This window comes from Schistocerca cancellata, chromosome 4 (genome assembly GCF_023864275.1).
Source record: "Schistocerca cancellata isolate TAMUIC-IGC-003103 chromosome 4, iqSchCanc2.1, whole genome shotgun sequence".
Lineage (NCBI taxonomy): Eukaryota > Metazoa > Arthropoda > Insecta > Orthoptera > Acrididae > Schistocerca > Schistocerca cancellata.
The window spans coordinates 523,093,003-523,108,478 of record NC_064629.1 but is presented as its reverse complement, the minus strand read 5'-3'; the positions used below and the strand labels follow the sequence as shown (position 1 = coordinate 523,108,478).

At 40.2% G+C, this 15,476-nt stretch overlaps 1 protein-coding gene across 1 annotated transcript in view; it reads left to right on the top strand.

Moving 5' to 3' along the window:
• Window positions 1-742: 742 nt before the first annotated feature.
• Window positions 743-15,476, top strand: part of LOC126183298 (lisH domain-containing protein ARMC9-like) — a 242,578-nt gene continuing 227,844 nt past the window's right edge. The window contains exons 1-5 of the mRNA XM_049925137.1: window positions 743-947; window positions 1,035-1,123; window positions 1,204-1,288; window positions 1,367-1,537; window positions 7,461-8,105. Of these exons, the coding sequence (XP_049781094.1) occupies window positions 7,608-8,105 (498 nt within the window). The 5' untranslated portion in view covers window positions 743-947; window positions 1,035-1,123; window positions 1,204-1,288; window positions 1,367-1,537; window positions 7,461-7,607. The remainder of the gene's footprint in view (window positions 948-1,034; window positions 1,124-1,203; window positions 1,289-1,366; window positions 1,538-7,460; window positions 8,106-15,476) is intronic.

Below are 15,476 nucleotides of genomic sequence, written 5' to 3'. Positions count from 1 at the left end.
ACCTCTTCTAATTAGTCATAATCGCATTTCTTCGGAAGGACTGAAATATCGCACAATGGACATTTCATTTTCATGTACCTACTTTGCGATGCACGTTCGTTTCTTTGGTTGCATATTGGATTGCGCTCCTTGATGAACTGTTTGCCACATCAACTATATTTATAAAAGTTCTGCGCTTTTAATTGTGGAACAATATCAATGTGCTTGTGGTACGTGTTTCCTCGGATTCTTGATATAGTCATAGCTTTTTCCACGAACTGAACATGTGTACTTCTTTTCTTGATTCACGATATTTCTGATGGTACTGTCTTAGTTCAAGAAGGAGAAAATCTTCACACTTTCACAACACCTCAAAAATTTTACAGGCCAACGAAAGCTATATACTCGATAGATACGCCATAGACCATGGGGAGTCGTGGAGTACTAGGCGTCAGGTAGCTGAACTTCGCGTATTTACCGTCAGCTACCATGTGCAACTTGGACTCCTTCCTTGAGAGATGGGCTCTGGAGATGCAGTTGCATTCCACGAGTGAAGACGATAGTTCAGCCAAAAATGCTAATATCAATATAAGTCTGCACGGTAAAGTTGCTGATAGTTCACTTATTTTAGATTCTAACTATTAGTTTATAGAAATTATTATTGATCAACCTATTACTGACCACTGGTGTCGGCGATCTCCAATTTCTCAGCTATATTTCTGTAGTAATAAGACCGTATGGTGTAAAATCACTGTAAAATCCACGTTCTCCGACATTTATATACACGAGGAATCACAAAAGATTTGATTACAGCTTAAAAACTGTTTCAGTTTTTCAACCAGCAGAAATAAATCGTTGCTTGGCAAGGATAGTTGCGTCGTCTGCCGATATGACAAAGTTGATATCACTGTGATATTGTGTGTAATCAGAAATATACTTCCGGTTGGGAAGGCGGTGATTGCTTGAATGTATGTTTACCTCGTACAAATATTAAGTGTCCCGAGATAATTAGTAGCAAGATTTGCCCTGTTATTTGATGTTCGTTGTTTCTATAGGAGCAGTTTTTGCTGTCATTTAGGTTACACTATATTAGCACAATGAGTGCTATAAATTTTACATCGCCGAAACCAGTACTGCGTGATAAGTAAGAATTTAGTTGCTATTTTCACGATTTGATACCGCATACATTCAAGTTATTTGTATGTGTTATGCTATTAATTTCAGCCGAAAGAATCTTGATTCGATGTCACTGATGGACAGTGACAGTGTTTGCTCCCAAGAGAATTTTGCGGCGAATTTGGTGTACGAGGTAAGTTGTTTAAAAAACAGACGTTTCTAGTCCACAAAAATGCACCTTTTTTCCTAACATCACGATTTCTGATTTCAGTTTCTCCGTAGCTACGAATTCAAGGAAACCGTGACCAGCTTCGTAGAAGAATGTAACAATATGGGTTTTGTGCTCAATGAACCGACTACACTGAAAGAAAAAATACAGAGACAGGATGTTTGTAAGATCCAGAAAGTTTTCCTTGAAAACTCCGATATGGAATTTTTCAATGTAATTTAATATATTAGTTTTTGAAATAGTGATTTCGATAAAGTTGCAGAATTTTTTTATGCCTGTTGAACAGTAGAGCACTGGGTAAATTGATGCTCTCTTGTCACCTCTGATTTACAGATTTTTTTGTGTATTTGCATTTTTGGTATGTATTTTATTCATTAGAAAATGTTAACAGAATAATGTAAATAGGTTATAATCCAACTTTGAATTGTTTGCATAGTGACTGTTGTCAACTTTGTTTTGACATCATTATTGTGTATGTGTGGTTGTATAATGCAGTGAAATATGTTCCTTCTCAAATGAGAAATACAATACAGCAGCATACCTCTTGGAAGAATGAAGTGAAGTGGTGCCGTGGTTAAGGCACTATACTCTTATTCGGGGGACGCAGGTTTCAAATCTGTCTAGCCATCCAGATTTTAGATTTCCGTAATACACTTAAGGCCAATGCTAGTATGGCATGGCCAGATTCTTTCCCTGCCCTCTGTGACAAGCTTGTTCTTTAATGACCTTGTGACAGGACTTGAAAACCTGATGTTAGATAATTCCCTCTGGCTCATTTTGTGTAACTTAGCTTGCATCATAAGTTTTTATTGCTTCTTGATTAAGAGATTCAGACCCTCATTCATTGTTACTTACTTGAAAGCGTACAAGAAAATTAGACATATTTGACACATAAAGAATTAACTGTAAATGTATTAATAAATGAAGTCAACTTAACCATAATACCAGCCATCTCATCTTGATTTTAGGGTTCTTTAGATTTTTGTTAATTTTCCTGACTTGATACTACAATGTGTTAGTAGCATATTTTAAAATTTCCTTTTTCAGCTGTTGATTAGGGAAGGCAACTTCAGACACCTGTAGGTACTCATGTTGCCCACTTTGTTGTGTAATGGGTCAGTTTTGCAATTATGACACACTTTCTCAGTGAAAAATAGGGCAACATAATGACACTTTACATAGTCATCTTAAGATATTAATTCAGTGCTAAGACATCCTGTGTTTACTAAGTTAAGATGAAGTATGGCTGCATTTGAATCAGTAAGTTACTTAGTGGGCCTCCGCCTTTTGTATTTTTCGTAGTTTATGTACTATATATTTACATAATATACATCAAAATACTTGTTGGAGTCTTTTCCATTACCTAATATAGGTTTCCTGAATATCTCTTGCAATTTCAGTTTTTATAACTAAAAGTGTTTTAAATGTAGCACTAACGTACACACCAGACTATACTACAGATAAAGTTTTACCAGAAACTCCATTTTGCATTTGTTGGCTTTGCCAACTCTCAGCCAGATTATCATATCCCCACCTAACGCATGTATTGGTCTCTGCTGCAGATAATTGTCATCATTCCAAAGATTGTTGTTGTTGTTTTTGTTTTTTTTGTTGGTGGTGGTTGGGGGGGGGGTGTGTTGCCAGTGGGAAGCTCTTTGTTAATGAACAGTTGTAGTTTCGCAGAATATTCACCACATGCATTGAACACATAATAATAATAATAATAATAATAATAATAATAATAAAAATAATAAAAATAATAATAATAAAAATTATTATTATTATTTTTCTTTCTTTCTTTTCTCAGACGTTATGTCTGGTCAAAATTGGAAAGTGACGCGGACCTTGATCAAGTGTGACTTCCTTTTAACTGTACGGTATATGTTATATTGCATTTAGGAACTTTCGGGTAATTGAACATGTATCAATAATTACGGATTTCTGTAGTTGTATATATAAGTTTGGATGTAGCTGTATTGCATATATAACTGAACCAACTAATCACACTAAAAGGGGAGTTAGCCCTACTAGTGGTTTGTTCTTTTTGTCACCTTTTATGACTGGCAGAACATACCGAAGGCCTATTCTTTTCCCGGGCCTCCACGGCGTTTATTATTATTATTATTATTATTATTATTATTATTATTATTTCTTTCTAGTCTCAGACGTTATGTCTGGTCAAAAATGGACAGTGACGCGGACCTTGATCAAGCGTGACTTCCTTTTAACTGTACGGTATATGTTATATTGCATTTAGGAACTTTCGGGTCATTGAACATGTATCAATAATTACAGATTTTTGTAGTTGTATATATATGTTTGGATGTAGCTGTATTGCGTTGATGTACTGGTGGATATTGTGTGGTATGACTCCTGTAGTTGATAGTATAATTGGTATAATGTCGACTTTATCCTGATGCCACATGTCCTTGACTTCCTCAGCCAGTTGGATGTATTTTTCAATTTTTTCTCCCGTTTTCTTCTGTATATTTGTTGTGTTGGGTATGGATATTTCAATTAGTTGTGTGAATTTCTTCTTTTTATTGGTGAGTATGATGTCAGGTTTGTTATGTGGTGTTGTTTTATCTGTTATAATCGTTCTGTTCCAGTATTTTCGGTATTTATTATTATTATTATTATTATTATTATTATCATTATCATTATCATCATCATCATCATCATCATCATCATTTTTTTTTTTTTAAAAAAGGTCCAAACTTGTTCTTATTCCAGTAGTGTGTATTTAATGGTTTAAGACATACTGCTTGTTCCTATTTCTCCTGATATGCACATGAGACTCGTAGCTGAATTAACTTAATGCAGTAAGGACACTACTCGTATTTCACTACAGTGAGAATTAATATTAAATTTAGTTATTAACTTTACGAACCTTTTCTGCAGTTTGAAAATTGTTTCCATTTTTGTGCATGGAACAAGAACAGTTACAAGACACTGGCTATTGGCTGTTATACACTGATAATAGGACCTTAAAGGGGATAAAATGTTGATATCATCCTCTTTATGTTCATTGCATGTCAATGAACAACTGACGATTGTTGGGTCAAGAGGAATATACGATAAGAATCACTGGCTTTGACCACTGACTTAAAGCTGATAGCTATGTGTGTATTCACAGTTTTGTTGTTAGTTGACTCAGCCAATGAACATTAAAGAAAGAAGAAGAAAAAAAAAAAGTGGTTGTGGTGATGCCGATCTGTAGCCTAGCCTGAAGTCTAGCTTAGGTTAGAAGCCAGCTTGATTGTGAGTTGATATAGCCAACAAATGTGAAGTTTAAGAAATTCACTTATGGGGACAGACTGATCTGTAGTGAAAAAGTTTGAAATAATTGCCACTGATGTTATGTTATAGTCACCATGTTGTTTATTGCATGTTTCCTACATCACTGGTCAAAGCTGGCAACTCGTAGAGAATATCCTCTTTATCTGTAGTCACTTCCAGAAAGTTTTAGTTAGCTACACAGTCTGCAGGTGTATCTTTTATGTTTAAAGAGACGGTTGTTTTCACTCTTTAATAAATTCGTAGTGTTTGTTTTCTTTATGTTCAACAGGTACAACTGAAACTTTTCATTGGCTATTCCTCTTATACCTAGTGCTCCTGGTCTGTTTAGTAGTGATCTAGGTTATTCTTCTTCTTTATTGGCTCTACAGCTCATAATGAGTCTTGGGCCTCTTCTACAATGTCCTTCCATTTCTCTCTGCCCTTTGCCAATAATCTCCAGTTTCTGGAGCCCATCCTCCTAAGATCTTTGATTACTCCTCCTTCCCGTCTCGCTCTTGGTTGACCACGTCCCCTCTGCCCTCTTGGCTTTCCTTGTAATATTCTTTTTGGTACTTCTGTATCATTCATGCGAGCCACCACATGTCCCACCCACCTCAGTCTGGATGATTTCACTATCCTCCTGATGGGTTTGTCTTTGTATATGATGTACAGCTCATGGTTGTATCTCCTCCTCCATCTTCCTCTTGCGCAGATTGGGCCGATAATTCATCTAAGTACCTTTCTTTCAAATTCATCCAGTATTTTAATATCTTTTGTTGTTAATGTCCAGGTTTCAGAGGCATATGTAAGCACTGGCCATATAAGTGATTTATAGATAGTTAATTTAGTGGTACGAGTCAGGAGCCTTGAAGATAGAAGTCTTGTTAGGGCAAAATAGGCTCTATTGGCTAGTATTAATCTCTGCTTAATTTCATAGGAGGTATCATTTAGATGTGTAACTGTCAAGCCCAGGTTCTTGAAATGTTCAACTCTCTCAAACGTATAAGTGCCCATTGTTATTGCATGTGGCATATTTTCTATAGCTTCTTTTCTAAAACTCCACTCCCCACCCATCTAATTTCTTGTAGTGCTATTATATTTTGCTTCAGATTTGTTATTTGATCCAGCATTACTTTCAGTGCTCCTGGACAATATAGGGATCTCACATTCCAAGTACCAATATATAAATCTGATCTACATCTTATATTTCTCTTCTTCCTTATTTTACCTCCTTCATTTACTTGTATTCCATCCTCATTGCCATTTTCCATGCCAGGTCTGTCTTCCTCCATCCGCCCTGCTTTACTTTGTAGAAGTTTTGCAACAATTGTTGTTTACAGAGCGGGCTGTCAACCCTGCATTCAACACCTACTGGGGGATGGGTGATTTTTAATCAGGGTTTTCTTCCCTTAGCCTTCGGAGACCCAACTCTGAACTGCAAGGCAGCAGTTGTTGTTTTGCTAGTTTTGGTCCGCCCCAGGTATTTTATTTCCCCAGTGTCCACCATATCTGGTGATGTTCCCCAATCCGCCACCTGTGTAGGTGTCCGATGGGAGACTAGCAACTCAATACGGGAGTGTTCTAGCTAATACTGAAAAATCCAGTACCAACTCTCACCTTTGACCAGTGACGTCAACAAGATGACACTCCCCAATTTCACCCTTATGCAATATGGCAATCATAACATCACACATTCAAGACAACATCAGAGGAAAACAATCCCATTATACAAAATATAATCAAAATAATTTGAAGAACAACTTGAAACCAATGTAGGTTAGTTGAATTTCTATGGTACCAACACACAAATAAAAATGCTAAAAAATTGGAGTCAGAAATTTCACTTAACCTATGTAGCTCAAGAAGTCCACAGTACCATGCAACCACAACTCTCACTAAAGGATGCGAAAGAAAACTTTGCTTGACTTGTATAGCTAGAACAAAGTCGAAGATACCAGAAAACACAACTTGTTCCAAGAACAAGTACCGAAAACTTCACTTCACCTATGCAGGATGTACCATAATTTATGGTGTAAATGTATACATTTGAAAGTACACAAAAAAACCTATAAGTATTGAGATTTTTGCACTATGGACATTTCTCCAGTATATGCGTGGTGTAATTGGTAATGTTGTATATTGATAGTAGTGTGTGCTGACTGGTAACAGTTCAAAACTCATTGTAACCTACAGTTTTTACCCTCTGCCATGCATCTCGTGGTGGTTTGCATAGTATAGATGCAGATGCATTTCACATTAGTGAAGATAAAGTAGTACTCATAGCTCGTAAGGTATGCCTTTTAGAGCCCATGTTTACTGAGACTTTTTGTACTCCCAGTATCGTGTACTTTCAACTGTAGGCATGGCACCATTAATTATGATACACAGTGTGTAACTTGTGCATAGTCAATAATGCCAAACTCACTTACCACAACTGATTCCAAAAATTAATATTGAAAACTTTACTTCACCGATATAGGAAGAACAAACTTCATCACTAAAAAACCAAAACTCGCTGCACTAACTAATACCAAAAACCTAACTTGACAAAAGTATGTAGTTCAAGCACTGCAATATCTGCTAATTTTAGTTAATCATTATGAACTGCAACTAATAAGAACCCACACTTCTTACATAATATACAACATTGGAGTGTGTTTACCAACCAGTCAATCCACATTACACAAAATTAAAAGCAACAGTGTGTGTCATTGTAAATTCTTTTGTCTTACCATAGCTTATTGAATATGCTCCTCTGTGGTGGCCTCATTGTTAATAAAGTAAGTGCTTTTAGTTTTGCACACTCCATTTTATGTTTAGCTTTGTTGGTAACATGTTTCTTTCTCTTCATCCACAGGCTTGGAATACTCTCATACCACCATCAATAAAAAGTAAACTTGAATACAGAAAACTGACTTTTTACCTTCATGTCTATTTTGCAATAATACCACTAATTTTGGGCAAGACAAGTACATTAACATTATGACAGAAGGAATCTGAGAAAATGGAAGATCCTTCTAACACAAATTTTTGTAATGAGAACTCTGGACTTAAAGGAATTGCTGTGGGGCATGAAAATAATTGCAGTGATGCCAGAGTAGAAGATAAAAGTGAAAATGAAATAAATAAGAGTCACAATGTGAAAGAGAATTTTATGTTTTTGGAGAACACAGATACAATAACGGAATGCGGTGATCAGATGGAGCCCCGGCTTACAAATGAAATTAAAGATATCGATGTTAAAAGTGACAGTTCTGTTGTGGCTAAAAAAGGGGAGTTTTGTAACCTGGAACTGATCTCTGACAATTGCTATGAAAATGAAAGTGTTAGCAGTGAATCTGAGATGAACAGTTACAATGGGCAAAGTGGAATGACTGCCTTAAAAAACTTTTTGGAAACCGAAGGATGTGAATTTAGTGGTGAAACAGAATTTCTTCGATTCTATGCACTTCCATATGTTAATGATCCAAAGTCTCATCCATCATTCCAGAATCTATTTACAGTGAGTAGATATATACTGTGTGGACTTAATTCTTGTTTTGATAACGTACTGAGTATTGGGGCTGTGTGTAAAGTACATTGTGGGATTACTGCGATTACACGGTGTGTCAAATCATTTGTTGCTGGTATCACACTACTGACTGTTAAACTCCACGTAGCTTTAACTGTTGTATTAAATCGCACTAGCATGTAATTTTGTTTTTTGTAATTCAGAGAAAAGACCACTGACTCCATGCGAAGAATATTTCTTTTTATGTAGCTTTTCTTTTAAACATTTTTGTTGTGTACAGAGTGATACCGGCACTAATTTGTTTTTTACTATTGCTCATCATTTCAATATATGTAAAACTATTGTTTGTTGATATAGGGATGTGATCCACAACTCAGTATAAGGGTTGATTGCTGAATGTAAATTTTTGTGACTTAAAAACTACTCGAATAAGGTTTGCACCACCCTCATGATTTGCAATAGGGTTTTTTTCCCTCCCAGAAATATTTCTCAATACTCTTTACAACTACAGGAAATCACTACATACAGCAACCTGTCTAATGGAGGGAGAAGCAAATCTGCATATTTCATTGCAGTTGAGTAGTGTGTCTGTGACACCAACCGTGAACAGGACACTGTGGCTTCTGTGTGCTGTTAAATCTATCAACATGCGTGGAAGGGTGATTTCGGAATGTGACTAAGCATGCATAATTCCCTGTGCACTCCTGAAGGCTGGGCCATGGGTCTGACGTGTAACAGGTGACTAGGTAACATGTAATTCCCAGCCCTGGGTCGACGAATAGGGTTCGCACGTACCCCTTGGTACATGCCACACCCAGGGAGAGGTGATTGCCTGAGCTGCAACCTTCCCAAATTGCCAATTGGTCCCTCTGTCAGGTGTTCAGGAGGTGTGACCTGAGGTGTGAACAATCACCTAAGGTGGGTGCGCCCCTTGGAAGGAGGGCACCATTGGAAGCACTGGCAATTGTGGGGGATTTTCTCGCAATGAGTCCATCATCTTTCCAATCAAAGTCTTCAAAATGTAATGAGGCTACTGATACAAAGACCCTTCCCGCTGCACCAAGATTCCTTGTGATGTCACGTACTGAAGACGGTCAGTCCTTCACCACGGTAAATTGTTCATTATTCAGAAAGGTGTTGATGCAATTGCCGGCCCTGTGAAATCCTGCTCTCATTTATGGAATGGCACTTTGCTTTTGGAGACTACTTCTGATTCTCAAGCACAACAACTGCTTGCTGCCTCACTTCTTTATGGGTACCCTGTTCGTGTCTAGGCCCATAGAACTTTGAATTCTTTCCGTGGTGTAATTTACACGAGGCTGCTCGATGGTCTAACCAAGACCACAATCCAATCTTACCTCTCTGATCAGTGTGTCATTGCCGTCCATTGTGTAATGAAAAAGGTAGATTCCTCCTTAGTGCCACCGGCATTCTTTTTCTCTCCTTTGATAGTGGTGCTTCCGTCCAAAATCAAAACAGGCTATGAAATTATCACAGTCCAGCCATACATTCCAAACCCAGTGTGCTGTTACCTGTGTCATTGTTTCAAACACACTAGAACATTTTGTTGACACTCAGCCATATGTGTAACCTGTTGTAGGGATGTGCACAAGGGCAATTGTCCACCTCCTTCTCCCCACTGTATCAACTGCAATCGCGGCCATGCAGCCGCCTCTCGGGATTGTCCCATGTATCTTGATGAGCGGGCTGTCCAAGAGATCCATGTAAAGGAAAAAGTGCCTTACCCAGTCGCTCACAAGTTACTGTCTAGTCACAAACCATGCGTACTCCTGTCTGGCACCTATACAATATAACCCCGCTTTTACATTCCCAGAATTGATGTTTTGCCACGGTTTTCGACATTTTTCATTGGTCCCGTCAAATTTCCTATGCCCGCAATGTTAATTTGCACCTGATTTTGCATCAAAATATTTATAATTTTCCCGCGATCTACACATTACGAAACAAAATTACGATAAAATGACGCTGGTATGATGTTGGCCGTTCACTAGTGTTTACAAATATTACGTGGTTAAGTTTCTTGACACCAGGGCACACTACTCAGCAGATTGGAACCAGTAAACATGTAAAAGTTGGAACAATTTGTGCTGTATCTCCCACCACTGCCAAGCTCTACTTGGCTTGGTGGCAGATGAGAGTAACTACGTTCATTCGAGTGAAGATACCATGACCAGTCACAACCATTTCCAAGCTGTCTCTGCTGCACACACGTAGTTTCGTGATTGTTGTGATCGTCGTGACACCTTTGTCGAACCATATTGTGCGTGTGTGTGCGTGTGTGTGTGTGTGTGTGTGTGTGTGTGTGTGTGTGTGTGTGTGTGCGTGTGTGTGTGTGTGTGTGTGTGTGGGGGGGGGGGGGGTGTCTACATAACTGATGAGGCACAGTACCTGATAATCTCAAAAAGATTCCTACAGTCCAACAGACACAGAATAACACATTTGAACACCATACAAAATACTTATTTACATATTTGCACTTTCTGAAATGCGTCATGTTAAGCACGACAAAATACATAACTAGTGCAGTATTTCATTATTTAAATAATGAATGACAGCTGCTGGCTTTCAAGAACATCGATTGTGACATATGAAATTGAGTCAAACATTCCTACTTCCTAGAGTTACCAGTTCCAATTAAATAGCAGTTTTTATTAGATAATAAACCTTCATTAGATAATAAACAAGTCCCCGACAAGTCTTTTGATGCCTGTTATGTACTTCATACATAAATTGCAAGGGCTATCCTATATGTAACTTGTTTGTTGTTGTTGTGGTCTTCAGTCCTGAGACTGGTTTGATGCAGCTCTCCATGCTACTCTATCCTGTGCAAGCTTCTTCATCTCCCAGTACCTACTGCAACCTACATCCTTCTGAATCTGCTTAGTGTATTGATCTCTTGGTCTCCCTCTACGATTTTTACCCTCCACGCTGCCCTCCAATGCTAAATTTGTGATCCCTCGATGCCTCAGAACATGTCCTACCAACCGATCCCTTCTTCTAGTCAAGTTGTGCCACAGACTTCTCTTCTCCCCAATCCTATTCAATACCTCCTCATTAGTTACGTGATCTACCCACCTTATCTTCAGCATTCTTCTGTAGCACCACATTTCGAAAGCTTCTATTCTCTTCTTGTCCAAACTAGTTATCGTCCATGTCTCACTTCCATACATGGCTACATTCCATACAAATACTTTCAGGAACGACTTCCTGACACCTAAATCTATATTCGATGTTAACAAATTTCTCTTCTTGAGAAACGCTTTCCTTGCCATTGCCAGTCTACATTTTATATCCTCTCTACTTCGACCATCATCGGTTATTTTACTCCCTAAATAGCAAAACTCCTTTACTACTTTAAGTGTCTCATTTCCTAATCTAATTCCCTCAACATCACCCGACTTAATTTGACTACATTCCATTACCCTCGTTTTGCTTTCGTTGATGTTCATCTTATATCCTCCTTTCAAGACACTGTCCATTCCGTTCAACTGCTCTTCCAAGTCCTTTGCTGTCTCTGACAGAATTACAATGTCATCGGCGAACCTCAAAGTTTTTACTTCTTCTCCATGAATTTTAATACCTACTCCGAATTTTTCTTTTGTTTCCTTTACTGCTTGCTCAATATACAGATTGAATAACATCGGGGAGAGGCTACAACCCTGTCTCACTCCTTTCCCAACCACTGCTTCCCTTTCATGCCCCTCGACTCTTATAACTGCCATCTGGTTTCTGTACAAATTGTAAATAGCCTTTCGCTCCCTGTATTTTACCCCTGCCACCTTCAGAATTTGAAAGAGAGTATTCCAGTCAACATTGTCAAAAGCTTTCTCTAAGTCTACAAATGCTAGAAACGTAGGTTTGCCTTTTCTTAATCTTTCTTCCAAGATAAGTCGTAAGGTCAGTATTGCCTCACGTGTTCCAACATTTCTACGGAATCCAAACTGATCTTCCCCGAGGTCGGCTTCTACCAGTTTTTCCATTCGTCTGTAAAGAATTCGCGTTAGTATTTTGCAGCTGTGACTTATTAAACTGATAGTTCGGTAACTTTCACATCTGTCAACACCTGCTTTCTTTGGGATTGGAATTATTATATTCTTCTTAAAGTCTGAGGGTATTTCGCCTGTCTCATACATCGTGCTCACCAGATGGTAGAGTTTTGTCATGACTGGCTCTCCTGAGGCCATCAGTAGTTCTAATGGAATGTTGTCTACTCCTGGGGCCTTGTTTTGACTCAGGTCTTTCAGTGCTCTTTCAAACTCTTCACGCAGTATCTTATCTCCCATACTTATACAGCTTAAAATGTTATTTCCCACATATCACATTTTCCCGTGTTTTACCCCATTTTTTGGAAGTCTCTTCAAAAGTGTAGAAGCAGTGTTTCACTATAGTTCTGTTCTTGTTACCTCTCGCTCCATGAAGGACATGGCCACACAGGCATGTGATCTCCAATTCAGCTCTAAGGTTGGGAGATCGCCCAGTGTCAAGGTAGTGTCACCATCCCCCCCCCCCCCCCCCCCCCCCCCCCCCCCCCCCCGCACCCACCCCCCATCCAGCTGTGCAACAAGCCGTCAAACTCTCGCCTCAAGGGGCAACGCCACCAGCTACATGACCGGTTGGCCAGAAAGGACAGAAGGAGTACTAAAGGACAGAAGGAGTACTCCCGTGAAGACTTCCTGTCCTTCCAGCCAAACACCACCCCAGTCTTCCTCTAACCGGAAAGGCGGAAAGAAGTCCACCAAAGGCAAACGGTCTTCTCCTTCAACAACTCTAGGATCCTCTTCGGCAGTTTTGCCATGTGATACCTTAGCCTGGCCGGCCTCCTTGTTGTCAGTGTACATCACCAATCGTTTCTCAGTGTTGGACTCCACAGACTGACCGCACAGGCAGGCCAATGCTTCTGTGGACCCCATGGAGCAGGATCCTCCTCCTCCTGTGCCCTGTAGTAGCGACTCTTCACCGGCTGTCACTCGGCAGCCGCCAAGGTGACACCCCTACATCTCTTCCTCATTGTGACTCTCCTCCAATGGAATGTTCGTCGCCTTTGGTCCCACAAAGAGGATTTACAGCTGCTTTTAACATCGCAGTGTCCCCTTGTACTCGGCCTTCAGGAAACGAAATTGTGCTCTCACAACCGCTTTGAGCTTTCACATTTCTTACCAATTTGTTTTGACCTTCCCCTTGAGGTCGGCATTCCATCTCGTGGGACGTAATGCTGCTCATAAGGGATGACATTCGTAGTCAACCCATCTCCCTGACTACCTATCTACAAGCTGTTGCAGTTCGCCTTTTCCTTCCGCACCTGACTTTTTCCCTCTTTACCATTTATGTCCCTCCATCATTCGATGTCACCAGGGCAGACTTTCTTCAGCGTATTGGGCCTCTACCTCCCAATTTTTGCTACTCGGTGACTTTAATGAGCATCATCCCCATTGGGGTTCTCCCAGGACGTGTCAGAGAGGTGCCCTCTTGGCTGATCTTCTTAACCCACTTAACTTTATCTGCCTTAACACTGAAGCACCCACTTTCTTTCCTGTGTGCTATCTGTTTGCCGACTCCTACCCCATCCACGTGAACACCCAAGTGGCAGTTTACTTAGGCTGACTGACAGCTTTACTCCTCCCTGGTGACCTTCGAAGAACAAGATTTCCCCGGTTGTGATGACCAGGTGGAATATCTCACAAATGTTATCCTTACTGATGCAGAACGTTCCATTCCTCGCACTTCCTCTTTACCATGTCGTCTCCCAGTCCCTTGTTGGACTGTGGCATGCCACAACGCAATTCGCACGGAGACATGCTCTCTGCGTTTTTAATTGCCATCCTATGATGCAAAACTGCATTCATTATAAACATGTGTGCAAAGTGTGGTCAGAGGGCACATTTCCCGGACGCTGGTGAGAAGCCACAATCATACCCATACCTAAGCCCAGTAAGGACAAAAACCTTCCTTCGAGCTCTCTTACCAGCTGCATTTGCAAGGTGATGGAACATATTAATCATGCCCAGTTGGTATGGTGGCTCGAGTCTCGCAATTTACTGACGAATGCATGGTGTGGATTTCGAGTGCATCATTCTGCAGTTGACCATTTTGTTACTTTGTCTACCCATGCCGTAATGGTTTTCTGCTGAAATCCCAGACTGTGGCTTTTTTTTAGATTTGTAGGAGGCCTAAGACACCTACTGGAGAACTAGTATCCTCCGTACTCTTTACATGTGGGGCTTCTGTGGGGGGCTGCCCTGTTTCCTTCAGGCATTTTTAAAAGACCGAGTTTTCAAGGTGCATGTGGGTTCTGCCTTGTCGGACACCTGTATCCAGGAAAACGATGTGCCTCAGGGTTCCGTCCTGAGTGTCGTCCTCTTTTCTATTGCTGTTAACCCTATAAAGACCTGTTTCCTGCTGGGCATCTCTGGCTCCCTTTTTGTTGATGATTTTACCGTCTATTGCAGTTCTCCACGGACCTGTCTCACTGAGTGCTTCAGTGATGTTTTGATCTTCTTTACTCGTGGCGCATCAACAATGGCTTTCGCTTTTCCACTGACAAAACTGTCTGTATGTCGCTGTTAACATCGAGTATAGATTTAAGTGTCAGGAAATCATTTCTGAAAGTATTTGTATGGAGTGCAGCCATGTATGGAAGTGAAACATGGACGGTAAATAGTTTGGACAAAAAGAGAATAGAAGCTTTCGAAATGTGGTGCTACAGAAGAATGCTGAAGATTAGATGGGTAGATCACATAACTAATGAGGAAGTATTGAATAGGATTGGGGAGAAGAGAAGTTTGTGGCACAACTTGACCAGAAGAAGGGATCGGTTAGTAGGACATGTTCTGAGGCATCAAGGGATCACCAATTTAGTATTGGAGGGCAGCGTGGAGGGTAAAAATCATAGGGGGAGACCAAGAGATGAATACATTAAGCAGATTCAGAAGGATGTAGGTTGCAGTAGGTACTGGGAGATGAAGCAGCTTGCACAGGATAGAGTAGCATGGAGAGCTGCATCAAACCAGTCTCAGGACTGAAGACCACAACAACATGAATTTCTGGCGATGCAGTTGGTTCCTCCCACGATCTTTACATCTTGGGCCTGTTACCCTTCCATTTGCCGAAACTACAAAATTCCCTGGGCTCGTGCTTGATTGGAAACACCCTTGGTCCTCTCATGTGTCTTACCTGGCAGCCCGCTGTACTTGGTTCCTCAATGTCCCACATGTCCTCAATGGTACTTCCTGGGGTGCTGATTGAACTACCCTCCTCCGTTTGTACTGGTCCCTTGTCCGTTCGAGACTTGACTATGTGTGCTTTGTTTATTCATCTGCATGTCCATCCCTCTTAAGCCATCTC